The sequence below is a fragment of the Dermacentor albipictus genome, chromosome 1, assembly GCF_038994185.2.
Source record: "Dermacentor albipictus isolate Rhodes 1998 colony chromosome 1, USDA_Dalb.pri_finalv2, whole genome shotgun sequence".
Taxonomy (NCBI): domain Eukaryota; kingdom Metazoa; phylum Arthropoda; class Arachnida; order Ixodida; family Ixodidae; genus Dermacentor; species Dermacentor albipictus.
In genome coordinates, this window is record NC_091821.1 from 352,196,581 (window position 1) to 352,224,477 (window position 27,897).

Here is a 27,897-nt window from a genome sequence, read left to right on the forward strand (position 1 = left end):
AGAAACGTACTGCACCGCACTTTGAACTGAAATTTATCCCGCTTGCTCACAGCCGCTGACATGTCGGTAGCGTTGGCTTCTCACGTCACCCCCTCCCCCTTCCACCATCACCCCTTTGTACGGGAACTGCGAGTGAAAATTGGCAAGGCTGTTACCTGTTTCGCGACTTCATGGGTTCTACCAATTCTCTGCCTCCTCTCTCCCATTCTATCTATCTTGCCTCTGGACTTGCACGTTCGTAGAAAGGTAAGTGCTGCAATTCCTGCAATGTTTTTGCAGGGGGTCGCGGATGACTACGACTGTCAAGAGGTTAATATGACGGAGCGGAGGGAGCTCCAGAGGGCATTATGCACATTCGACGCGGTGCGAAGGTCCGAAAGAGTTCCTCGCGTCGTATTCTTTCCTCTCGATCTCGCTCCTGCCATGTATACACAAGCTCTGGACCACCTCCGACGCGGTGTGCCAGACAGGAGCAGGAGTGGGAAAGTCGCAGAAGATGCAAAGAAAGCTTCGCTTTAAAAGAGATAGCGGTCACCTTGTGTTGTGGCGGTCTCCGAAAGTAACTTGGATTCCTTCATTGCACCGTCACTTACAGGCCGCATCGATGTGCGTGCATCATTTGAAACTGTATATATACCTACACCTTTCAGCTGGCTTCGCGATCAATGTCACCTTGCAATGTTGTCATTTGCAAATGCGTCGCTTGTGCACTGCAACGATTAATCTATAGATCGTCCCTTTATATTTGATAAGGAGCCAAAATGTTGACGCTGCGGCAGTTGCAGCTCGCTGCACTAGCCGGGGGCATGAGATGAGGGGGGTGGGAATCACGTACCTCAGAGCCATGGTGACGGTGGCGCAGTGTCCCGTGCTGTCATGGACGAAGAAGCGCCGTGAGGGCTGAAAAGTACGCGCAACTTCCCCTCCCGCTCCGGCTGATCATCGCTAAACAAAGAGCATGGTGCAGGGTGCCGATAAAGAGCCGGACTCCGAGTCCAGATAGAGGGCATCCCCGTTTCCGCAATCAGCCTTATCAGCCGGCGCGGGATGGCCGGCTCGGGGGCGGCGTGTAAACGGATTCACAACCTCCCTCAGAGCACGTGCCTCCTCTTCTCGACGCCTCCGCTGCGAGGAAACAAAAAATGAAGAACCAGTCAGCGCGCGTTATACGAGTCCGCGCAGAAGCCTTGAGGGATAGTGTGTGTTTGCGTGGACCTTGCCCGGATGCCTGGCAAGCCTTTTTAGTCACGGCTCCGCGACCGCGAGCACGACAACAACGCACAGCCGCGGCGGTGAGCGCGCGCTCGAGCAGCTTACATTTCCCCATCAGATTGCGTGCCTTGGTATGACGTCGAAAAAAGCGGAACGCGCTTTGTCGTGTCCTCAGAGACGCTGCGATTCGTCCTTGTCCCGAAACGCCCACTGCGTGCAATTCGCCGTTTCGTCTCGTCTTTCTTGCTTTCTGCTTTTGTACAGCGCGGCCCTTGTCGAGATTCGTCATACTCCACAGGCCCGAAACAAACGTCGATATGGCGGCTCGCCGACCGTGAAGAAGCATTTTCGCCGGCATGCAATCGCCGACTGGACCTGTTTGCGCGAGCCTGTCGACCTCCACGATCTCCGTGTTCAGCTCGATGGACAGTTTACCTGCGCAATGCAAGACCGCATGTCATCGCGGTGGCACCGAAAAAAAAAAAAAACGCGAGTCACCTTGCGTAAAGCCAAAGTGTCTTGTTCGGTGACACGTATAACAGGCAGGACAAGCGCCGTTGTCTTTCTTTACTTTCTGTGCGTTAAAAAACAAATTTATGGGCTTTAACGTCCTCAAAATACACACAGATGGCCTAGTGACGAGCTATTAATTTGACCATCTGGGGTTCTTTAACATGTAGCGAAAGCACGGTGCAAAAGCGTTTTTTAGCATACCGCCCCCATCGGAATGCGACCACCGTGGTCTGGAATCGAACCCTTCACCCTGTGCTCAGTAATGCAACGCAATAGTCACTGAGCCCCGCGACTTGTTCTTTAAATAAGTTGAGCAGCTTCAACGCAAGCTGCAGTTCGCTTGGAATAGAAGCGTGCGTATATACTCTCGAAGTCTGCTGATTACTTTTCAATGCCGCATTCTTTGCTGATGATATATGTTCTTTAGCAAGGGAAAACCGCGTACAAGGTTCCATCCATTACTTTAGTACGTGACGCGGTAATGAGAACACCCACGCAGTGGGAGGGGCCTATAGAACAATTGGTAAGCTGCCTTGATATGGAAGCGTCACGCCCGTTTGCAACGTATTCCTCATATAGTTTGCATTGTGCCGATTTTATACGTCGTGCAGTATGCTTCGTGTGTAATGTTGATATCTTTGCGAGCGACAGCGCAAGGTTGTGACATTTGGCCGTGAAAACTTCATACGTTGCAGTTCGAACACTTAATTGTTGCTGAAGAGCGCTTAATATAGGCTCACTTTATCAGCTCGCATAACGGCATGTGACATTCATGGTGCGCTACAATATGTTGCGTGTGATATGGGGCCGTAAACAGCCATAAAGTGTGCGATTGTTCTGGCCGTTCGCATGACTATCTATATCTCGGAAGCATGCAGATCTAGCAAGGCCAAAAATAACGTCACCGTTTGCAACTGCACACATACAACGATATCAACAAAGGGAGCTCACAGACTCAAAGCTGGAGGAGAAAACACGTGTTCATCTCTGCCTTGGCGCTTCGATTTTACCTAATGGAAAGCACCACTGTTCCTCACAACAGCCGTTGGTGCCCAGGCTCCAAATCTAATTTCTTGGTTATATGGGCTGAACTTTTCATTTGAAGCCGTGCAAATATGGACTGAAGGCACAGAACAGTACCTTGGGCCACGTGCTTGTCTGCTCCCGAGCCTCAGCGATCTATCTTCATGCACAGTCCGCGCTACCTTTGTGCAGAGTGCGAAAACGGCGGCCGATTATACGGGTGTTCCGCTCCGCAGGCAGCCAGCGACGTTTAACGGTATTGGCTGGGCCCGAGATTAAATGCGTCGGCCACGTGTGCCCAGACACTTATCTCGCGCCTAACAGTTACCGCTAGACGTTGCTGGCTGCTTCCGGAGCGGCCCGGCGGCCGCCGTTCCCGCTCTCTACAGAAGGGGGACGCCGACTCTATGTACAGCACCGTCCACTGCTGTGTAGAGCGTGCGAGCGGCGGGATTTGCTCTGCAGGACGACACCTGGCGGCAGTTGCTTGGTCCGAGATAGTGTGCCCAGCAGCGTACTTATAGCGTACTTATAACGGTTGCACCCCAAAGGGTGCAACCGTTATAAGAGCGTTCCCTGACACTTTCTTATTTCTCCTCTCCAATTGGTTTTTATTTCTAAAAATACTTTTGGCTCTTTACACGCCTTATTTTATTCTTTACTTGGCTTTACACCTGCGGTACCTTGGTGGTACACGCTCTCTCTCCCATTTATTTTTCATTTTTTTTACGCGAAGGACTCCAAAAACGGGGTAGCTAACCGTCTCCCGGTTAGCTATTCTATGGCCAGAATATAATGCTGAAAAACTACTGTTTGCCTAAGTAACGACATCGTATTCGTGACCGCACCGTGTGTCATACATGAATCCGAGGTTGACTGCAAAATAATGTTTTAGCACGTGCACTTGAAAGACAGCGTTCTTGAATATGCAGTTGTCAGGGTTCACTCCACGTGCTTTTCTGTTTTGTTTATATCAAGTGTGCTGACACCACTGGTTGACACAATACGTTGTTATCATTGTATACACCTGCATATATGCACTATACGCGTATAGCTGCAAGGCTTGATCAATGAAGACTGATGCTCTGCAATCTTAATTTCTGAAAATTGTTCATCGACCCATTTATCCCTTTATTCATGCTCCCCAGTAATTGAAACGCGCGCGTCCCTCCGTTTCTGCAAGGCCTAGATAATACCAGTGAAGCCATCTTTTCCCAATTTCTTGGAAAACAAAAAACAAAAAAAACAACAACAAAAAAACAAATCGCCTGCAGTGGCGTAACTACGCCTTCTTCCGTGTCAAAGCAATTTCAATTTATAACGTTCCATGAAGCATCGCCTTGAGGATGTTAACTGCGAGGCAATGAGGGTCATCACTTGCCTTCCCTGCATCACCCCGATCGTGGCTCTCCAAGAAAATGCACAGCTGAAGACACTAGATGAGCTGGTGCAGCAGCGACGTGATGCTCGCAGGCTTAAGGCCAGCCTTTCACACGCAACGTGTGCTCTCGGGGCTTACGCTTTCTCGTACTCTCTTCTACCACCACCATAGCCAGTTCTTCCTCCCTGGAAGTTTGTACAGCTGAGCGATAAAAAGCCAACTTATATACGTCGCCCGATCAGCTCACGCGGTGGCGTCGCTTCGTGACCGATTATAGCTCAAGATGCCCACCTGCCGCTTGGCTCCATCGTGGTTTACGTTGATGCAAGCATTCAGGACTGTGAAACGACCACTGCAATTTATTGCCCTTGCGCACCTGCCCTTAATAAGCCCTCCTTATTACCTGCCTCCTTTTGTACTGAGTTCCTTGCTGTTCGAGAAGCGTTGTGCTCTATGGCCGCCTTTCCCATGCGCTTCGGTTGCGCTTCGGAGGATCCGGGTCGGGGTTGCCCTCACTCCTGCGTCACTCGGAAGTGACTGCACTTTCGCCAGTGCATTTCGCCAGAAGTGGCCACTTTCGCCACTTTCGCCCTGGGTGTCCACTCTGAAAGTCGCGAAATGCTGAAGCCAACATCCACCACCTGCTGTGGGTTTGCCCTTATTGGATCTTGCCGTTGAGTGTGGGAGTTGGCCCACGTTGAGGAGGATGTTGAGATGAAAACTGGAGGTTTATTTGCATTATTTACAGCAAAAACATGAAGCCATTAACAGTCATAAAGTCATTGATGGCCGGCAGCAAATCGGATGCTGCGGCCCGTGGCAAGAAGCCCAAAAGAGATGAATGAAGGAATGCCTCTCTCTGCTCCCTGTCTCTGGCTTTTAACCCCTTCGGTATCTCAAGGTCACGTCCTTTTCGGCCAGTCGTCGAGCCCGCTTAGGTGTCGTCATTTTCGGCCAATGGTAGGCGCCCGTGCAAGTGCAGTCACATTCGGCTCAGGGGGTCGCTCCATGGGCTTCACTGTCCGAGGAATGACTTGCCTCCAGGTCTGCAACTGCCGTCACAATAGGCGGATGGGGAATTGCTCCCAGGGCTTCACGGTGACTTACAGCCGGCGTTCCCTCCGGGTTTGCTAGCGCTCAGCGGGGGGAAACGGGTTGTTTTCGAGCGACCTTTCAGAGCCGCAGAGCAGCTTTGGCCGGACCTGGAACCGTGCCAGGCTCCCGTTGCACTTTCGCGAAGAGTCAAGCAGTGGAACAGTAGCTCCACTTGCGGCGCACGAGGTGGGTGGGGGTCGCCAACTTGTCTGGACGTGCTGCGCCTCGGGAACGTGGTAGATGCGCTTCTGCGCACCTTAATTAGGTGCGACGGCGATTCGATGTCGTCTGGTGAACTCGAAGGATGCCAGGAAAAGGTCCCGTATCTAACACCCTGCACTGAAACCGACGAGGCTCCGGCAGCTCGCAGCAGCGGGACTTTCGCCGCATAATCCGAGCGATTACACTGCGTGGACGCAGGGACCACATTATCGACCTTTCTTGAACTTCATTTGATCAGAAAATTTTTTTTCATTCATTTAATCAACCTTATTCACCCCCATCCCATACCCCTGTATGCCCTGAGGCATTTATGCTCGCATTAAAAAAAAAGCATCGAAACAATCCTCTTATTTGATCTACAGTCCAGGTACGACACTCTACGGCTTATTTACGAATACGTCACAGTAAAAAAAAAAATGTATTGCGCTGACATGGAAGAAGGCGTCGTTAAGCCACTGGAGGTGATTTTTACGACGGCGGCAAAAGACGGCTTCTCTCGTATTATCTAGGCTGGTAGGAAAAGTGTGACGCCTATTTTGGACTTACTGGGGAGCATAAAGAAAGGAATAAACGTTCCGATGATTACGTTTAAGAAATAGGCTTTGCAGAGCATCAGTCTCAATTTTCACTGAGCAACCCTGGTGCATACATAGATATATACAAATGAACTTTTCTTTCTAATCAGTTCTTATGGGCACGTTCGTGCAGTTTTCTTATAATTATTTTTTAATACAAAACCTAGATGCAATGAATAATATGAAAAGGCTATAGGTTATAGTGAATGAATTGCACAGGATATAGTGAGGAGCGTTTGCAATGTATGCGGTCGATTTTGGGCGGTGGCAATTAGTGGCAATAACTCCCTTGTACGGCTTCGCTGTCTTAGTTGCTGTCTTCGCTGTCTTAGTTGACGAGTTGCTCGAATAGGCAAACATCTGCGGAGGATTTTTTTGTTTAATATGCTTGTTAGCGACGCTGCTTATCAGACACCAAACGAAGCAGAACGACTCTTCACGTGAAGCTCTCTTTTTTTTTCTGGCGCTCATTTGTCACGTGCTCTCAAGTACTTTACCGGGTGGGAGTAAGTTGCTTCCCGCGCTTCGGTCGTAAGTGCGCTGTAAGCATAAAGATAAGTGCGCACACCGGCCCGCGCAATGGCTGCAGCTCTCGGAAAGCTATCTTTCCGATAGTGCAATATCAGAATTACGTCATTCGGGAGAGCTGTGTGTTCGAACAGAATCTGCATAATCTCGCACTGCAGCAAAGAAAGAAAGAAAGAAAGAAAGAAAGAAAGAAAGAAAGAAAGAAAGAAAGAAAGAAAGAAAGAAAGAAAGAAAGAAAGAAAGAAAGAAAGAAAGAAAGAAAGATGAAGGGGAATAAAGCGTTACGAAAGTTATTTGTACGCTTGAGGCAACAACAACTTGGGTTATCGGATGCCTTGCAGGGTCAGAAAAAAAAATAGACAGGCTAGAAATTGGGAATGCAGAACGTTCTCTCTAGTGCACAGCAGGCTCCTTACGCGAGAAACGACAATCGTTTCATCATAAATGCAACAGTTAGGATTAACGTCCCTACTTACTACTGGTGATGTAGGTGATGTACGTTACACTGTAATTGTCGTCCATGTATTATCAGGGTTGAGTTTCGAAATGTACTTGTCATGGTGGCTATCGCCTCAGGCGGCGAAAATTATTCCGGCGCCACCGACTACGGCGATCTTCATGCATGTCCTACTGTGCAGCTACGGGAAGTTATAAAAATGCCGGGATCTAAGGCGCTATAACGTAAAGCTATTCCAAACTTTTCTATTCCAATTCTGCAATCAGCCCTCCACAATTGGTCAAAAACTTTTTTGAACCACCCCAACTTCGCCTATTTGTCACGCGACATCACGAAAACCGCGATAGCTTCCCATCTGATATGACGCGTACATACTGATTATGCATCATTGGACCAAACAACAACAACAAAAAAAGCTATTTCTGATTCGACGCCTTCTAGCCAATAACCCTCGGGTATTGGTGAAAAGTTTTCGGGCTGCACCCACTTCACCTGCCTGTCACGCGACGTCACAAGACCGCGAAAACACACCGCATCGAACTGACGTGTACGCGTTAAAGATGCATTAATATGCCGAACAAAACTTTTTTTTTTTTTTTACTGAAAGCCGCAGGTTGCCCCGTTCCGAAGGGAATGAAAGATGGCTGCCGCCGATCTCTCGGGCACTGGCTATTCGCACCTTCCGGAGAGCATGGGTTTAGTTGCGTTCAATAAACCCTTTTGCGTGGTCGCGTAACACTTTCAAGCACTTTCGGCACGTTTATGACATCGTTCTGCCAACTCTTCTTTGCTGAGGATCCGTTTTAGCGGCATTCCTAACCTTCCGTTGCATGCCGTCGCGATTTCCACCTCAAGCCAGGGTAAGCGGACCAACCGCAGACGCCGGCACAACCCTCTTCATCCGGTTATCGATTTTCAGTGCACTGGCTCGGCCCCATCGAATCTCTCTCCACTTGAGCGTGCTCCTCGCCTCTTGTCAGCCAATTAGATAAGACAAGCCGCTCACTGTAGGCAATGTTATTCGTTTTTAAAGAAAACAAAAGAGATCTCCTATGAACGAGGAGAGCGTTTTATTGGTCTGTTCACACAACCCTGCGGTTCACCGCCCGATGCTTGCGTCAGCGATTACGCAATTTTGACATCAGGAGATTAGAATAAAAACATATTGGACTAGCTTTACGATATACGGCCCCTAATTTCGCAATAGAGTGGGTTTAGTAACGTTGGGTTCATACACAATGCAATCCATGGTGTATGGCATTCCCTATACATTTTCGCTGTCGTAGTACTATACTATACGCCTCGTGTACCGCCTGTAGAGGCGCCACTGAAAGCCACCTAGCGGACGCTTCCAACAGTACACGCGGGAGCAGTAGCAGACGACAACCCTTTGCAGCAAAAATGGCTGAAGTTCGCGGCTGCCATTTCTACTTTGTTCGGGTGCCAGGCTGCTTCTTCTGTGGTGACGGCTGTAGGGAAGATGCTGACCTCTGTGCGAGCGGGTATGAACACGATGTTACCGGTGTTTGGGACAACATGGTCCACATACGTGCAAGATGTGTCCCGCAGACAAATGCCATGAACCCCATTTACATGACGTGGAGCTCACGTTCACTAGCCGATAAATTTTGTTGAGTGATGCGACCTCTCGATGGTTTCTTTTTATTCTACCCTTGCCGCAATGCTGCTTCTGTACCTGAATAATAAGCGCCCGTCGTTAGTGCAGACTTATATCCAACAAATCGGCACTGTGCAATCTCTGCATATGCCGTTGTGATTTTTCGGCCGATGAATACATGTGACATCGCCGAATAAGTGCAGTCGAAGTCGCCTTAAGAAGAGCAAATGCCAATCTATTGATGGAAACGCGTACACTAGCCAACGAAGTCACCAAACACACGGGTTAATAAAAGCGCGTGTTTGTGCTGTACCGCCGATGCATTTCTGCTCCATACGCCGATGAACTACCGTTCCCGCTGCAGTTTGTGCAATTTTTAATTCCCCAAGGGAGCTACTTGGAAACGTACAAAGCTAAATACTGACTAACTTTTCAGTACTTTTTTATATTACTAGAGAGAGGTGCCACATGATATATTTAAAGGCAGAGCAGCGCCAGTCAAAGTAGATGAGCGCTGGCGGCAAGGCCCGGTTTAGTCGTCTGCAGCGTAAATATAAGAAAGAATTCAGTTGAGTACAAAACTCACATGCAAGAAGGGACTACGTTGTGAAACAAACAAATCACTCAGCGTGTTAAGTTTGCTCAGGCAGCAAAGAGGTGTGATGACTTCCCAAACGGGACGCGAACTTTTCAGCGAGAAATGGAACAAAAATACCATATGCAGCAGCTATTAGCAATTCTCGCCCTGAACTACCTATTTTCTAAACACATTTCCAAAAACGCAAACAATATCTAAGATGCCCTAGGGCGAAAAGAATAAAGAAGCACTTCCTTTGTATCACTCCGATAAGACACAGCGTGATTTATACCCTTCACAAACAAGGCAGGGTGAAAACTTCGCAGCTCAAAAGAAGCGACAAGAGTTATGCATGGAGCAACTAGCAACATTTAAACATGTGCAAAGCCACGCATAAAATGGATGTAAAAACATGAAGTGCGCGACAGCTGGTGCGAGGATTTACCGCGCCAGATGAAACCAACAATTTCAGTTCTTGCAAACTTCAGTAGCTTTAACATACAACGCAATGCGATCGTGCAGTCGTGCTGTCTAGCTAGCGCAACGCGGTAAAGAAGCGGAAAACAATATAAGCGGCAAACAGCATTCCGACCTTTAGCGAAATGACCACATGCTGAACTACAGACGAACTTCGTTGCTCACGCGTCTATGATCGAGTGGAAAAAAAACACCGACGAGACAAAGGAAAGGATGAGAACAAGAAATTTCCCTTCGAAGCGACTATCCATATTTGCTACCGTTGCTCCCGCTGATGAGGCTTTGCCGGGAATGATTAGAACCGTATCGCCGGCACGTTTTCACCGGTATTTGAGCCCCCCACCCTGCAACAATTCTTCTTCGACATTCCCTGAAGCTTTGGCCACCCCACACGTGCGAATGGTGTTGCCTATCATGCTCTGAAAACGTGAATAAGACAGAGAAGCACGATCAACGACACAACAAACTACGGCGCGCGCCAGGCTCCCCTCCCACGTGTTCTGCGCAAGGCCGCCACCAGTGGCGCGTCCGTCGGCGCGCACGGCGCGGAAGGCAAGGCACTATGGTGCCGCTCTGCAGCTCACTCTGTTGTTGTTTTTATTTTATTTAGCCTTGAACAAGAGAAGTAGGACGCTTGGCTTTCTGGTCACGCATCCAAAGACAGTCTTATCTCGCACACGCACTCCGAGATTGCGCGTCAGTTCCGCAACGTGTTTTCTCTCATCTACTTTTGTTCATTCCCTCCGGGTACATAGTGAGTCCGCGAACGAGCATTTCAGATAACGAAACTGGAAAACGTTCTCCTCCGTCGAAAGCTCCGCGGTTATCTTTTTTTTTGTTGTTGCGTTGTTTAGTGTACACAAGCAAACATGTATGCGCAGAGTGCGCCGAAGTGGATGTTCAAACAGCTCGCCGATTTTCCCCGTTCGCTCCACAGCCAAATAAGAGCGCCGAAGTCTTGAACTCTGATTTGGTATGCACGTAGTAAACATGCTCGCCCGTATTTCCTGGCCAAGCGAAGTCCCGCTCGCTTCATCTTACACTCGCTGTCGGCGGATATGCCGAGCGACGTCGCCGATTGCGACATCGGTGTATAATGATGTCGGCCTTTAATGCGGGGCATTATTACATAGGTTTATTATAGGATGTCTTAGGTCATAGGATTGCTTCATTCCCCCCCCCCCCCCAGCATTGTTTGCATCCCTCCTGGGATGATACTTGATTATATTACTATAGCAGCGGATTCCATGGTGTCATTGGGACCAATGTACCACATGGTCCTTGTTGACTTGCTGTCTTGATCAAACGAAATGGTCCGTTATGGGCCGCGTTCTGGCTTGGCCTTCTTTTTACCAGTACGAAGTCGCCGACGTCGAGTGTTGGTAACGTTGTATTTTGCCTCTTGTCGAAATTTCTCTTCATTCTTTCACGATACCTTGATCTACTATCTTCAGTTCTTGCTGCTTCTGTGAGCTTTATGTTCTTGTCAATGCCGGGGCTTATATACGCAGGCAGATAATGTGGTCTCCCAGTTGCAGCGAATAGAGGAGTACATCCCAGGCCAGTGGTATACGATCGGTTGTGGCGGGCTACTGTCGCTTCTAGACAACATTTCCAACCACCTGGGAATGCTGGATACATGCTAATGTATTATTTGATGTCCCTGATAGCCCTTTCAGCTATCCCATTTGCTGAGGGATGATAGGGCGCAGTGAACCGTAACTTGATGTTACGCTTTTCAGCTAATTCCTGTAACCAACGACTTCGGAAAGCAGGTCCATTGTCGGAGACAATTACTTTTACATTGTCAAACATTTTCCTGTTCAAAAATGAAATTACGCTCTTAGCATCTTCTTTACCAGGTCTTGCTGCAATCATCCTGGTGCACTCGTCAATGCACAACAGGAAGGCTTGTGTCTTCTTAACTCCGTCCGACTTTTTTCGTAGTGCCGCGAAGTCTAGATGAATAACCTCAAATGGCGTGTTAAAATATTGTGGTATAGCCATTTTTTGCGTCGGTTGTTTCAATTTTACTTTGTTAATCTGGAATTTATGACATGATAAAACATAGCCTTTTGTTTCTTGCTTCATACGAGGCCACGAGAAGCTTTTTGTCAATTTCATGTAGGTTCTCTAAAAGCCATCATAGCCTCCTGATTCGGGGCTATCATGATACAGTTCTAATATTTTTGGAACCAAGGAAGTAGGAACAGCAACTCGCCCATTTCAGTACGTTGCAAAAGCTCAGTTCCTTCCCATATCCTTGCAACAGTTGCGTCTTCAAGATTGTTTGGAAGCATAATGGCTAATCGCGACATTGCATCTGCGTTCTTCATGGAAGCTCCCGGGCGATGAGCTACTTCAAAATCAAATTGCTGCAGTTCACCCACCCAACGGGCTATCTGTCCCTTCAGTTCGGCCCTCTTCAATATGTACGTTAGTGCTTCATGGTCTGTGTATAGCTTGAACTTTGCACCTTCCAAATATGAACGGAAGTAGCGGACGACTTTTCAAACGGCGAGAGCTTCTTTTTCTGTTGTGGTATAGTTCAGTTCAGTTTTCTTGAATGTGTAGCTGTAGTATCCAACTACACGAAGCTGTTGGTTTGGTGGTCGTGATGAGCCTCTCTGATATAAGACTGCTCCCGTTCCATAGTGAGAAGCATCGGTATTCAACTCGAAGGGCAGCGCAAGGTCTGGTAAGCACAAGACAGGATCAGAAGAAATTGTTCGGACCAATTCTCGGTAGGCGTCATCACATTCTTCTGTCCAACAAAAGTCAACATCCTTCTGAGTCAGTCTTGTCAGACAGCGACTTTTGAGAGCATAATCTTGAATGAATGCTCTGAAATGGCCCGCCAAGCCTAGAAACACGCGAAGTGAGTGTACATCGTATGGCTTACTAGTTTTGCTATGCGAGCTACCGATTCTTCTTTTGTATTCTTTGTTGTTCCGTCCAAAACTCTGCCTAGAAAAATGTCACCTTAGTTTTGAAGAATTCACTCCTCTTGAAATTAACTTTTAGCTTAGCATCAGATAACGCTGCCAGAATATGACCCAGGTGTTCCTCATGCAACTTTTCACTTTTAGAGTAGATGATAATGTCGTCCACGTAAACATTGCAAAAGCGTCCAATGTAGGGATTCAAAACTGTGTTCATCATCTTTTGATACAAACTAGGTGAGTTTTTTTCATCCAAAAGGCAGGCGATTATATTCGTATATGCCAAATGAAGTCGTAAATGCGGTGTATTGCTTGGTGCCTTCTTGCAGTGGCACCTGCCAGAAGCCCTTGCACAAGTCTATGCGAGAAAAATAGGTACAGCCTCCAGTTTCATCGATGATGGTGTCAATCCTTGGCATGGGAAAAGTAATCAACAGGGTTTGGTTATTTACTGCTCTGTAATCCGTACATAGCCGCCAACTGCCGTCTTGTTTTGGAGCAATGGTGATAGGTGAAGCGAAGGGAGACACCGACAGGCGAATTACATTAGCATCTAACATCTTTTGTAGCTCACCTTTTAGCCACGCCTTCTTTTCTCACGTCAAACTGTATGGCTTTTTTCTTGCAAATGTTTTGTCGGACAGGTTAAATGACACTTCGAACTTTGCTGTTGCCGGTGGATATCCTCCCAAGCATACCGGTTCGGGGTAGAGTTGAGGAATTACACTGTCTTTCTTCAGCATCTGTAGGTGGCCTTCTTTTTGTCCCGACTCTGATAGGGTGTCTGGTCAACAGACACCCTATCGTCCCAATAAATATTCAGTCTCACCAACTTCATGTCCGGACGAGATAGTCGTACTCCACAGTGCCTTAAACTAATGCAATCACTTCTGCCGCTTTGGATTGGTACTTTACTTTCAGGCATGCCCACTCACAATACTCTCTCTTGTTTCCATCATACCCACGCACAAGAACTGATCTCCCTCTGAGTACATCTTGCGGGTTTGTGTTGCTTTTCTTAAGAATGGATACAGAAGCTCCACTGTCTATAAGTGCTCTTGTACGTTGTCCATTAACCTCAATTTCTATATGTAGAAACCTCGCAGAAATCAAAGAAACAGTCTCGTTTTTTTCTCATTGGGTGAAACTGAGAACCCTCATTTATTAATTTTTTTTTCAATCTAAGCTAACTGCGTTCCTCAGGCAACGACGCTCTTTCCGCGGCATGCAACGACCTATGGTGACTTCCCTCTTGGGAACCGTTCTGTGGTAACCGTTCATGGAACTCTCCGTTTCTGGATGCTTCTGCCCGTCGGACATCCCAACGCGGCTTTGTCCGTCTCTCCATCCAATGGCAGGCGATCTCTTGAAGTGTCTCCAGCAGAGCTTCCATAGTTTTTGGTGCTGCAGCTTGAATTTGTCGTTGCGATTCCCGAGGTAGGCCATGCATTATGAGCGTTACAACGGATTTCAGTGGAAGTTCCGGCTCTGCAAGTTGAAGTAGTCGACGCTTTCCGAAGAAATGCTCGAGCACTGCTTCAGACCTACAGCGATAAGATATGGCTTGTTCCTATCGCTCAAGCGGGCTGCTACGGAATGACGAGATGAAGCTCTCTTTCCACGTGCTCCATGCATCACATTGACGTCCCGTGATACGCAGCTCGTACCATTTCCTTGCGACGCCATTTAGAAAAGGGAGCATATGCTTCACTCTTGTTGCATCTGTGTCACAGCGGTTTTGTCTACATGCGTATACTCAAAGAACGCAATCCAAGATTCTGGATTCCCCGGCAAACCATCAAAGGGTTCAGGTTCCACAACCTCTGTAGGAACGCTTTCTTTGAGGCTGAGAGCCGAGACAAGAGTCTGAATAATTTCATTTTGCTGTAAAACTTGCTTTTGTTGAAGTTGAATCGCCTGAAGCATAACGAAGAGATCTGAATGGTAAGTTAGCTCCGGTGCGACTGACTTCTCTACTTGCGATAGCGCAAGGCGGTTGAAGAAGGAGACTTGAAGGTTTATCTTCACGGACACTTTTTCTCAGAGTGCGTCCAAAGACATAGATGCCTTTTGCAGAACGATCGCACCTCTCGTCACGTCGACGGGAAGATCGACTGGCGGGTCTCCAGGGAGCGCGTACTTCGTGAAGACGAGGCTGTCTTTCGCTGGCTGAACGACGAAGGTTAAACACATCATGGATCGCATAAAGCCGACTGCGCCAAAATATGTAATAAAACTGTACGTGGTAGCCTCACAACGCAGACTCCATTTTGTTTATTGCACTTCTTTATTCTCCTTTCTCCCCCTGCCTCTTGTCTTGTTTCAACTTCTTGTATTAAGCAGGCCACCATAGGATTGCTTCATCATCATCATCATCGTCGTCGTCGTCGTCGTCGTCGTTATTATTATTATTATTATTATTATTATTATTATTATTATTAATGGAAACATACAAGCACACAAAGGAAACAAGGAGGGAGCAAGGCAGGCGTTGTGCCAACGAGACGGGCACAACGCCTGCCTACTCTTTCGGGAGGAGGGAATGGAAACAGGAGACGAAGATAGGAAACAAAGAAATAGGAAATAAAATAGGAAATAAATAAATGAAAGAGACACGGACAAAAGGAAGTAGGAACACGGAAAAATCTATAAACGGGAGGCCAAACCAGTTATCGCGATCTGCATGAAAGTTAGCAAAGGCTCTATATAAACCTGCATGGTCGCTTTGAAAAGCACTCCCTCTCGGAAACATGTAATCGTCAAGGCACTTGAGTCCAATCAGCCCATATCCCTCAATTAGCAGTGCACGTTGTGTGACGAATGCGGGGCATTCCAATAAAAGGTGTTCAAGCGTCTCACGGGAGCCACTGGTGTCACGTTGGCGTCGGCGCATAGATTCCACGGGCCGACGTGACACCAGTTTTATTGATTGACTGATTCATGCTGTTTAACGTCTCAAAGCGCCGGGCCTATATGAGAGACGCCGAATTGGAGGGCACATTAAGGAGGTTCTTCAAGTTGCGCGTGAATGTACGTACACGGGCTCTTCTTCATTTCGCTTCGTTTATTGCGGCCGCTACGCCCGTGAATCAAACCCCGCGACCTCGATCGTGCTCAGAAGCGGAACGCTCACTGCCACTGAATTACCACAGCGGGTCCAACCTGACACCAAAGTTAGGCTAGAGCCTTGTGCTTAGACTCTTGTGGTTTGTGCAGAGAGCAACCTCGAGCAACCAACTTATTAGCGCGCTTGCACCTTTACTTGATGTTAAAAGCGAATATGTCCCTTTTCTTTTCTTTTTGCACGTTCCGTATTCGTCAGGGGTGTTCGAACAGCGAAAATCGAGTTGAATTTAAATGTGAATCGCTGCCGGATCAAGAGCGAAAACCCTGCGCCCCTTCCCCATACTCCCTTCCCCCGCTGGGAGCTATCCTGGATCCATCTCTGATGAGAATGCTAAACGTATACGGGCATCGAATATCAATCCATTCGAATAGTTGCCTGTCGAATACTTGTCCGTTCGAAGTAGCTGAAGTAATACTACAAAACGAGAGCACGGCGAGGAGATGCAAATCAAAATTTCAATACCCACAATGTGGTTTGCAAGTCCGTTCGAGTGAGCAGCATCCTTTCAATTTGGCCTAATTGATTATCGATGAAATCGAATGCCGAATTCTTGATTCAAATTACGCTCCTCGTAACTAATGTATTCGGTTCATGTCCGAAATTATGAATATTTTCCCCCATCCTATTTTCACAAGCGTAGACACATAACTGGCTTCTTCTGCTCTCCCTGTCTGTGAGGCGTGTAGCTTATTCTCGCTTTCTACTTCTCCTTCCTTTTACAAAGAGTGATAAGAGTACGAATAAACAATTTCTGAAATGCATATTTTGAGAAACCGATGTTCGAGGAAAAGGCGCCGTCGGTGGCTGTAATCAGCATAGCCTTTTGGGAAGCACAATGGACAGCTTGCTTGTTCCCGCGATCTAATGTTCTCTGTTTCATTTTTGTACGTACCGTTTTGTATCCTTTGCAAGACGATAGCCAGTGCCCGTTCGATAACGACATAAACGCAAGGCAAAATAAACTTCGTGTGCGGCCTATAATATGCTTTTTTTAAATGTCGTGCTTCCATATATGTCTGAAAGCAAACCAAGAAAGGCCGCACGGGTTCCTCGGGACAAAAGTTTCGTGCTGTTCCATGATGATTCTGCTCCAGCATCTACGCCAGAATCTGCAGCGGACGTTCACTAAAGGTTGTGGCTGTGGCCAGGAACGACGGCTACTCGAGAGAAAATCCTAGGAGCTGTCAACCGTATAGCGGCGGACTAGAGTGACAGTTACACGCGCTTGCTTATGAATAACACGTTATGCGAGCACGTATAATTGAATTTTTACACGAGGAGAGCCTGCACGCGCTTTTGTTCAGATAAGCACGTTTGCCGCAGGGCACGCTGTTGGAGCAAAACAAACAAACAAACAAACAAATCAACAAAAAGAAGTGACGCGATAGTGGTTAGTTCGCAGAGACAAAACAAACTAATGGACACCTCTAAGCGCAGGAACACTGGACATGCGAGTGAGTTGAGATCCTCAAGGTTGAATGACTTTCACACAGGGAAAGTTGTCACATCCATCTGAAAAGCAGCATCACGTGGCCATAAAAGAAACTCTCAGCTCCTCAATACATTACGCGACAGATAGCCTTCTGTGACAACGAGGGATGTTATTATTTACTATAAGCGACGAGAAGTTGGAGTGGCGCCTTCCCGCAAGTGACGTCACGGCCAGGACGCCGCGACGCCGCTCGTTCCGGCTCCCTTGGCCGCGCGCTCGTTCGCTTCGTGCATGCCATCCGTGCTTGCTGGAGAATGTTTCGGCTGCTTTCTGGCTGTCGCACCTAAACTGCAGTAGTTTTCCGAAACTGCGTGAATCGTGAAATTTGCGGCGTGGACCCCCTTCCCCTATTGACGGCCCTGCTGCAAGCAATAAGGCAACACTTGCAGAGAGAAAGTCCATACTGTAATAAGCAATAAATAGGCTTGCCTTAATGTGCATGATAGTCAGGCAACGAGGTCAGTCACAGGTTGCGGCAGGTATCCGTATCCGGCAGGTTCGAGGTCGACGGACCAGAGAAAGAGGGACTATCCTCCGCTGACGCTCCTTTAAGCGTTTTTACCTTTGTGAGCGGAATGTCCTCCTTGCGCGTTGGATAAGCGTCGCCTAGCTTTCCCTTTCCTGCGAGTCGGGAGGAAGGGTGCGCGCGTCTGGAGAGAGTACCGGGAGAGAGCGTGGTGCGCCTCTGACGCGTCCGCGACGCGCGAACGCGACGACGTGAGTACGCGGGAGGAAACGGACGCGTGTGCTCCCCACAATTACAACGTCGAATTGAAACGCTGAAGCAGTTCTTTACAGCGCCATTTGCAATGCCTAAAGTATACTCGATGATGCACTAGAGTGCAGCCTAAAGGCTACCTTCAAGAGGAAAATCCAAGTGCCTTCTGCATCACGATGTCTCGAACCAGCATGTTGTTTAATTATACCAGAGTCCTTCCATACGCTTCGTCAGTGCATAAAAGACCGCATCGTATACCCGCCTCAAAAAGAGGACACCACAATCCTCATATGGATTTCCTTGGTTTTTCACCTCATCCTGCGAATGATGATATCTTCAATGTGTCCCCCACCAGTAATGAATGAGTATAGCCTCCTTTATAGGGTGTATGCACGAAATCAGGCGGCGCGGTGCATTCTGGGTGAGCGGCCATCTTGTAGTACTCCTTAGCAGACGCCAGCCACAGTCGCTGCCGCCGCTTCGAAGCGAAGCGTGTGTCTGGTGTCGTTTAGCGGGTCACCATGGTTTATTGCGCTGTTGTGAGGTGCTCGAGCCGCACCCAGACCAAGGCCGTGAAGCTCAAGACGAATGAGAAGGACTGTGCATTTTTCAAGATCCCGAAGGTGCGCAGTCGAGAATGCGAAAAAACGAAGGAGCTGTGCAAGTGGAGGCGCCGCGAATGGATCGCACGCATCAACAGGCGCGGAATAGACGAGAACCCGGATAAATACTGGGTTTGTTCGCGGCATTTCTTGTCAGGTACGTGATTCTTCATGACCATTAAAAGAACGCTTATGGTGTAATGTTGAGGTACCTAGCTAGCTTTTTGGTTTTGCCAGTGTTAACAGAAGATTGGCACCTTTAGCGATCAGGGCTAACAGCGCTCCATGCAACTACGTTTTCCTCAATATTTAAATAAATTATGGTTGGCCTCGGACATCGTGCACACACTTCGTTTCCGTGAATGTTGGCGCTTTTTTACTGGCTTGTTTCAGGTCGGCCGTCAGACCTCTTCGACGACTGCAACCCCGACTGGGCCCCATCGCAGTGCTTAGGTTATGGGAACATTTTGGCGAACAACGAGCGATATAACCGCCAAAACTCACGCCGATCATTTGCTCCCGGTAAGGACAAACCACCGTCCCTTTCGTTTGTCATGATGCTGTGCAAGTAGCATTGCTACAGGTGTCTTTCATCTCAGGTGCTACAGATGCTTCCAAAGGTGGAGACAGCCCTGCACATGAGATTGATGCAGGAGCTACCAGTGGAATTTCCATGGATATGGAAAGCTCTCCACACACAAATGAGGCCGAGCCTGACAAGAGTTGGGAGCCACGAATTGGTATGTAAAGCTGTTTATTTGGACCAGCCTGTCAAGCCTGATTTTTCTTGCTATTTAGTGGCGTTTTGTTTCTAGATGATTCTGTGGCAGCCTTCCATTCTTATTCATCACTTTAAAGGACTGCACATGCCACATGGTCAGATATGTGTCATTGTGGGTCAGGGAACTTAATTTCCTCCAATTTTTTCTTTTCTTGTAGACACTGCTTGCCAGACAGATATGACAATAACAGATGTCGCCGAACTAGAGGAAAAACTCTCAACCTGCCAACGACAACTGGATGAATGCCAGGGTGTTCTTCGGTCACAGACTTTCACCGAGGATAGTCTTCAGGGAAACGGCAAAAAGGTTGCCTTCTACACTGGACTTCCTACATTTGTAGTGTTGCTTCGTGTATTTGATCTTTTGAAAGACCACATTTCATACTCGGGGAAGCACTCACTGACCCAGTTCCAAGAAATGGTGTTGTTTCTAATGCGAATGCGGCTAGGCTGCCCATTCCAAGACCTTGCCTATCGCTTTGACATTGCACAGTCGACAGCTTCAAGAATATTTGACAGGTGGTTGGATGTATGTTTTGACAGACTTGGACTACTGGTGCGTTGGCCGGAAAAGGAGGAAATCATGAAAACAATGCCAATGGCCTTTGTAGAGAACTTTGGCCTGAAAGTACGCGTGATATTGGACTGCTTTGAAGTGTTCATTGATCGACCAAGCTCGTACCTGCCTCGAGCAGAGACATGGTCGGCATACAAACACAATAATACTGTGAAATTTCTGCTGGGAATATGTCCACAGGGTTCAGTTACGTTTTTGTCACAGGCATTTGGTGGTCGAGCCAGTGACAAAGCCATAACAGAGGAATGTGGGGTACTGAACCTGCTTGAATACGGGGATGTTGTGCTAGCCGACAGGGGTTTCCTGATAGCGGAAAGTGTGGGTTTGTGCCATGCATCCCTGGTTACACCTGCTTTCACTAAAGGAAAAAGACAATTGAGTAGCAGTGACATTGAGCGGACAAGAGAGATAGCAAACGTAAGAATCCACGTGGAGAGAGTAATAGGAATGGTGAGAAACAAGTTCACCGTACTGAAAGGGAGCCTCCCTATTGAAGCCCTGAAAGCAAATGAGCACGGGGAATGCCAAATAGACAAAATTGCTCGTGTGTGTTGTGCCCTTACAAATCTTTGCAATTCTGTAGTGTCATTTGATTAAAGGGTGGCTACGCTCCTGCCGTTTACGTTGCTGTAACCTGAGCCTCAGAAGTCAAAGATGACCCTGGCAAAGAATATGTGACTTGTATCTGACACAGTTGCCAAAAGTAGGCTTTTAATATCCAAAAGTTGTTTGTAGTCACTTTACATCACTGAATCATGTAGTAACTCGCATATGCACATTGCACTTCCCAAAAATGAAACAAGCCTCACTGCTTGCAAAACTGACAAAACCATTGGTCAGCCTTTGGTGCTCTTGTCATACCTATGCACTTAAAATGAAACCATGTAATAGGGCAGTTCGAGCCATCGCAGGCAATCATTTTGCCATTCTCTGGTCCCTTGCATATGCAGTACTCCGCACTATCACTGCCGTCAGTCCTCTTCGACAAATTTTGCTTTTGTGTGGCCTGAGACATGTTAGCAGTTGAGGCTGCAGTGGACTGACCCAGTGTCGGAGGTCGATTTTCTTCTTGCCTTGTGTACCAACGGCCTACCAGCTCAAGCAGAAGCACCTTGCAGAAAAATTTCTCTGCTGTTTTCAATAAAGGTACAACAAAAGAAAAATCCGCCTTCACTCTTTGCACATTCATTCCATTCTTGTTCCACAACACAAAGTCACAGTAAGTTCTCTGCCACACAAACATTTGGAGCTGAACTTGGTAATAGTACCGGTGATTACTTTTCAGCTCAAGTGCACCATCAGATTGGACGACACAGCTGTTAGCGTCACACAGGAGATCACTTATGTTCCCATCCCTGACTTTCCAGGGGCACTTAACTTCAACTAGGCCCTCACCACAGCATGCACATTGTACCAGCATGTCGGGAGTGGCACCAAGGTAAATGTGGGCTTGTGAAACTAGCAGCCCTGCCTCCTTAAACTGTACCTGCTGGTGTGACTTTGTGGCAGTCAGTTTGTATTCGCCGAGTGCATTTGGTTCGTTTTGCCTGCCGTACCTAAGAGCAGGCGATGACGCCTTATTTTCATGCGGGTAGCAAATGCGCTTCAGTAAGCTTATTGAAGGCACCTCCAGTCTTGTATGACAGACGTCGTACAATGTGGACGCTGTGATACGGCCAGCCCTGTATGCAAACCATCGAGTACTCATCGACTGTTGCCTAGCCCTTGCCTCTATGCTGCTGACTGCATCGTGTAAAGAACGGCGGGTTGCACAACAAGATTGTCACCTTGCCACCCGATTACGACAAGGGGTGCTAGACGCGCACCTCCCGCTCTCCGCCGCTGCAGCTGCGAGGCGTTCAAAGAAGCGACCTTTGCGCTGGAATCCGCCGCCTTCCTCCAGCCCGCTTCGACATTGTGACAAGACGAGTTTGGTGTGTGGACAATGATTCCAGAGTTCCTCAACGCGGCGCTGATCTGACACGCCTGAAGAAGCTACCGCGGGAACGTCTTATTTTTGCGCTCTCACGGTTCAGCATGTTGCAAAACAACGAGCGTCCCTCGAGCGGCGTCGATTTTCCGGAACGGCACCACCTTCAACGCCGTCGCTTGGGCTTCGGAATGTGTGTGCCTTTGTGTCTGAAAACTGGTCTTCAGAGCAGCTGCGAGTTGGTGGTGTGTAAACGAACAGCCGCCGCGTCGTAGGACCAGCGGATCGAGTGTATAAAAACTGTGGTTGTGCGATTGTTGGACACACTTCTCTTGAGCAGTCATGTTAGACTGGTTCACTTCTCTCATGCAGTCCTGTTGGACTAATACTATTTTTCTCAAACAGTCATGTTAGACTGAGTTAATTTTCTGTAAATAAACCCCTTTTTCCTCGTTCTCGATAAGAAGCAGTTCTTCACTTCATCAACGATCTCAGCGTAAATAAGTTGGACGACGGCATGGGCCAGCTACCTTCGAATTCATGCCGTACTCCAATCTTGGCAAAGGACCACGGACGAAGGGATTGAGCCCCCAATCCTGACAACTGGCTGACAGCGGTGAGATGGACTTTGCGACATGGTGCTGTATCTGTGGTGAGTGCTTGGTTTTTGCTTTGACTCTCTAGGCTTCATTTTGTGGTTGTTCTGTTTAGAACAGTAGGGAAGCTAGATTGTTGTGTGTTAGCTAGGTTGTGTTTTCCTAGCTAGATTTAGAGAGCAGAATCAAGGCAGTAAAGCAGCAGTCATGGAGTTAAGGACACTGCTGAGAGACGAGTTGTTGATTGTTGGTGAGGAACTGGGCCTAGATGTACGCAAGGAAATGCTCAAATCGGAATTATTGGAGCTAATTTCCAATCAGGCCAGTGAGCAAGATATTGAAATGGGATTGGAACTTCTCAAAAAGAGAGAGAAACGGGAAAAAGAAAGAGAAGAACGAGACAGAGAAAAACGAGAGAGAGAGGAACGCGATAAAGATCGCGAGATAACAAAAATGCAACTTGAACTTGAAAACAGACGTTTGGAGTTGTCTCAAGGAAGTGAAGGAGCTCTGGGTCGATCAAGTGAGGCAGAATCGTACCGCATGGACAGGCTATTAAAGCCATATGAGGTCGGGACCGACATAGGCTTGTTCCTAAGCAATTTTGAAAGGACTTGCGAGAAGATGAACTTCGGCCCGAGTACATGGCCACAGCGGTTGCTGTCTATGTTGCCGTGTGAGGCGGCGGAAGTAATCGCCAGACTGAGTGTGCAGGATGCATATGATTATGCAAAAGTTAAGGCTAGTCTCCTGAAGAAATACCGCCTTTCAGCCGAAGCTTTTCGGCAAAGGTTTAGGAGCACAGGCAAGAAAGATAGCGAGGGCTATCCGGAGTTTGCATATAGCTTAAAGGCCAACCTAGTCGAGTGGCTTAAAAGCGCGGAAGCGTACGACAGCAGAGACATGATCATTGAATGCATGTGTCTAGAGCAGTTTTACAAAACCATCCCCCAAGCTGTGAAACTGTGGGTGCAAGACAGAGGTAATGTAAACACTGTGGAAAGGGCGGCTGAATTAGCCGAAGAGTACGCAACCCGTAGAAAATTGAACGCCGAGGAGGGAAACTGGGACGGTCGAAATGGACCGCGGAAACCATTTCCGTTCAAAAAGGGTGCGCAAACTAGACGATCGAAGCCTGTAGATATGGCGGAAAAGCCCGCAGAAAAGAGCGAGGAGAAACTTAACGGAGAAACCGCACAAGAACCGAAAAGAAAGTTCGGATCTTTTAGACCAATTCGCTGTTACAAATGCCACAAACTGGGACATATAGCTGTAAACTGCGAGAAGCCTAGCGTAGTTTTTTCCTACGTAGAGGAAAAGGATGAGAATATGGAACTTTTAAGTCCATATCTCCACGACCTGCAAGTTAATGGAAAACCATGCCGAGTGCTAAGAGACAGTGCCGCCACGCTGGACATTGTCCATCCGTCTTACGTGATGGTAGAGGACTTCACCGGAGAAGTAGCATGGATAAAACAGGTTGTAGAAGAACACAGCGTGTGTCTGCCCATGGCCAAAGTCAAAATCAGTGGACCATTCGGGGAGCTAGAGACTGAGGCTGCAGTTTCCAAATTTTTGTCACTGCAGTATCCCTACATCTTTTCGAATCGTTCGAATCAGTTACTGCGTGACAGAGGGCTCAAACTGGGAGAGGGCATAGTACAGGCATTGACCAGAGGCCAAGCTCGTAAGATCGCGGCGCTTTCGGCTGAAAATGCTCAAGCTCCTCCAGCTGAAGCAGAAAAGGGGATAGCTTCAATACCCGAATCCGAGCTAGGCCCGACGGACAAAAGAACAGTTGAGGAGAGCCTGCCAGTTGACCAGCTCAATGAGAGCGTAGCACTAGAGTGTCAGAGTTCTAGCCTGCAGGAAGAGCATGCAGACGCGCTCCCAAGCGAGACAGGGTCGTTATTATCACCGGCCTCAAAGAACTTTGATCAACTCTTACGCGTGGATAGAGAGTCACTGGCAGCTGAGCAAAAGAATGATGAGAGCTTAGCTAAATTACGGGACACAGCTAAAGAAGGCATTGCTAGGCGCAACGTAACGATACATGAGAAAGGAGGATTGTTGTATCGGCATTACAGAGATCGAAAGGGTAGGATTTTAGATCAGTTAGTCATACCTACTAAGTATAGGGAGGACCTTTTGAGTCTTTGTCATGGAAATGGGTGGTCCGGCCACCTAGGCATAAACAAATCAAAGGAAAGATTGCTTATGGAATACTACTGGCCTGGCTGTTTCAAAGATGTAGAAAACTTTGTAAGATCATGCGACGCCTGCCAGCGTTCTGGTAAACCAGGAGAGACTTGGAAAGCTCCACTGAAGGTAGTGCCCTTAATAACAGAGCCTTTCAGACGGCTTGTAATAGACACGGTAGGGCCTCTTCCAAAAACAAAATCAGGCTACAGGTACTTGTTTACCATGCTGTGTCCGGCTACCAAGTTTCCAGAAGCAATCCCTTTGAAAGAGCTCAGCTCCACTGAAGTAGTAGACGCGCTTTTGACAGTGTTTGCACGAGTTGGGTTTCCAGCCGAAATTCAGGCAGATCAAGGGTCAGTATTCACGAGCGCACTGACTTCCACATTCTTGCAGAAGTGCGGGGTAAAGTTAATACACAGTTCTGTCTATCACCCTCAGTCAAACAGTGTAGAGAGGTGGCATTCGGTGCTTAAGCGAGTTTTGCGTGCGCTCTGTTACGAGCACAAGGAGGACTGGGAGAACTGTCTGCCGGCAACTTTGTTTGCTTTGCGAACGGTTCCACATGAGGCGACAGGGTTCTCACCAGCAGAACTAGTGTATGGGAGGACACTCCGGTCTCCACTGAGAATGTTAAGAGAGATGTGGGAGGAAAGAGGGGAGAGTCCAACCGTGGTTGAATACGTGCTGAATTTATTGGAACGGCTAAGCGCAACCCGAGAACTAGTCGGAAAGAACATGGAAATAGCTAAAAGGAACGCCAAATTCTATTACGACAAGAATGCGAGGCTTCGTACGTTTAAAGTTGACTTAACGATGAAAGCGGAAAAGTGTAGGTTTGGATGTTCGCAGGTTACTTATCTGGGCCATGTTGTCGGTCAGGACATGAGACGGCCGGCTGAGCTGAAAATAGCTACGATTGGAGATTTTTCTCAGCCGCGCACGAAAACGGACGTTCGTTCATTTTTGGGACTTGTGGGGTACTATCAACGGTACATTCCGAATTACTCACAATTGGCAAGTCCATTAACAGACGCCCTCCGAAAGGGAGCACCGAGTAACGTACACTGGGATAAGGACAAAGAGAACGCTTTTCAAAGTTTGAAAACGCTATTGGTTTCTCGCCCTGTGCTTCGCGCGCCAGACTACACAAAGGAATTCATAGTTCAATGCGACGCAAGCGAAAGAGGTATGGGCGTGGTACTTAGTCAAGTCGGCGACGATAACGAGGAGCATCCTATCCTCTACGCCAGCCGTAAACTAAATGTAAGAGAGGAAGCCTACAGCGCTTCAGAGAAGGAATGCGCTTGTTTGGTTTGGGCCGCCCAGAAGTTGTCGTGTTATTTGTACGGAGCGAAGTTCATCTTCGAGACCGACCACTGTCCTCTGACGTGGCTCAATCAAATGTCACACAAAAACGGCCGCTTGCTCCGATGGAGCCTCACTCTCCAAGAGTACAACTTCTCCGTTAGATATAAGAAGGGAAAGTTGCATAGCAATGCGGATGGTTTGAGCAGGCTAATTTGAATTCTGCGTTTGAGGGTCCCGCCTAAATTTTAGGGTTACTAGTGTTAAATTTATTAAGCGAAGAAGATCCCCTCTCATTTAGCAGGATTCCCTCCATGATTGCTGAATTTGTCAGCAGGAATTTGCTTCAGAAATTGGCATAGTGAAATGCAGCATTTTTTTGTTTCTGCACTTATGTTGTTGTTGTTTTTTTTGAAGCCTAGCGAGTCTAAAGTGAGAGCCAATGCACGTCATCTCGGCGCAGAGCCGTGTTGTGGGGTTCATTTTGCAGTTGCCTGTCCTTGTTGGATGTTTTGGGGCGGTGACATCAATGCACAAGTGGTCGCTGCGAGCCAAGACATCGATCCCCCCCTGACCAGCAGCCGTTCTCTTCCTGCCTAGCGGTTGTCAGCGCTAGACAGTCGAGACTTTTGGGGCCATGGAGGCGCTGTAAAGAACGGCGGGTTGCACAACAAGATTGTCACCTTGCCACCCGATTACGACAAGGGGTGCTAGACGCGCACCTCCCGCTCTCCGCCGCTGCAGCTGCGAGGCGTTCAAAGAAGCGACCTTTGCGCTGGAATCCGCCGCCTTCCTCCAGCCCGCTTCGACATTGTGACAAGACGAGTTTGGTGTGTGGACAATGATTCCAGAGTTCCTCAACGCGGCGCTGATCTGACACGCCTGAAGAAGCTACCGCGGGAACGTCTTATTTTTGCGCTCTCACGGTTCAGCATGTTGCAAAACAACGAGCGTCCCTCGAGCGGCGTCGATTTTCCGGAACGGCACCACCTTCAACGCCGTCGCTTGGGCTTCGGAATGTGTGTGCCTTTGTGTCTGAAAACTGGTCTTCAGAGCAGCTGCGAGTTGGTGGTGTGTAAACGAACAGCCGCCGCGTCGTAGGACCAGCGGATCGAGTGTATAAAAACTGTGGTTGTGCGATTGTTGGACACACTTCTCTTGAGCAGTCATGTTAGACTGGTTCACTTCTCTCATGCAGTCCTGTTGGACTAATACTATTTTTCTCAAACAGTCATGTTAGACTGAGTTAATTTTCTGTAAATAAACCCCTTTTTCCTCGTTCTCGATGAGAAGCAGTTCTTCACTTCATCAACGATCTCAGCGTAAATAAGTTGGACGACGGCATGGGCCAGCTACCTTCGAATTCATGCCGTACTCCAATCTTGGCAAAGGACCACGGACGAAGGGATTGAGCCCCCAATCCTGACAATCGTCACTAATCTGCAGCTTACTGTAAACAACACTGCAGCGTCGTGCCAGCTGGTCATAAGACAAGCTCTGTGCACTGCGGTCGTACAGTCGACGCAAGTCTGCACCATTGCAGGCTCTTGCCGCAGGCACATACATGTCGCTGTACGTGGGGTCCGTGCTCACCACGACTGGCCGATGTCCGGAGTTTAAAAGATGGCCAAAGAAGCTGTTCCACTCTTCTTTCGTTGGAGCAGGGGCCTTAGTACGCGCGGTCACACTGGCTGCACAAACTGAAGTTCCTTCACAATCGAGCCGACGTTTCTTCCGCGCACTCGACGCGAAATCCATGGCAGCAACGGGCCGCACTTCCACTTTTCGTACGTGGGCTGGAAGCCAGGCATTTGCGATGTCAGTGCAAGACCGTTCTTGCCGTCCACGCACACCGTACTCGAGGAAAAAAAGAACGGCGGCAACATGAGCGCAGGCCTCGCCGTTCCCTGCCATGCAAGTGCAGTGCGCAGCGTTTATGTCGCCGTC

General features: G+C 48.2%; 2 protein-coding genes across 2 annotated transcripts in view; one reads left to right on the plus strand and one right to left on the minus strand.

Moving 5' to 3' along the window:
* Positions 1 to 27,897, minus strand: part of LOC135909616 (serine hydrolase-like protein) — a 47,746-nt gene that overhangs the window by 3,381 nt on the left and 16,468 nt on the right. Inside the window, exon 2 of the mRNA XM_065441606.2 lies at positions 836 to 1,125. Within this exon, the coding sequence (XP_065297678.2) occupies positions 836 to 846 (11 nt within the window). The 5' untranslated portion in view covers positions 847 to 1,125. The remainder of the gene's footprint in view (positions 1 to 835; positions 1,126 to 27,897) is intronic.
* LOC139053211 (uncharacterized) lies at positions 18,479 to 20,550 on the plus strand. The gene is made up of 4 exons (XM_070530329.1): positions 18,479 to 18,716; positions 18,953 to 19,081; positions 19,159 to 19,299; positions 19,499 to 20,550. Exons 1-4 carry the CDS (start codon positions 18,479 to 18,481, stop codon positions 20,512 to 20,514), a joined length of 1,524 nt encoding a protein of 507 aa, XP_070386430.1. The 3' UTR covers positions 20,515 to 20,550.

Bases quoted from the DNA above. Each gene is read 5' to 3' on its own strand.
- LOC139053211 (XM_070530329.1), top strand. From the start codon at position 18,479: ATGGTTTATTGCGCTGTTGTGAGGTGCTCGAGCCGCACCCAGACCAAG. The intron at 19,082-19,158 runs GTAAGGACAAAC...CTTTCATCTCAG, and splicing joins ACGCCGATCATTTGCTCCCG to GTGCTACAGATGCTTCCAAA. The intron at 19,300-19,498 runs GTATGTAAAGCT...CTTTTCTTGTAG, and splicing joins GAGTTGGGAGCCACGAATTG to ACACTGCTTGCCAGACAGAT.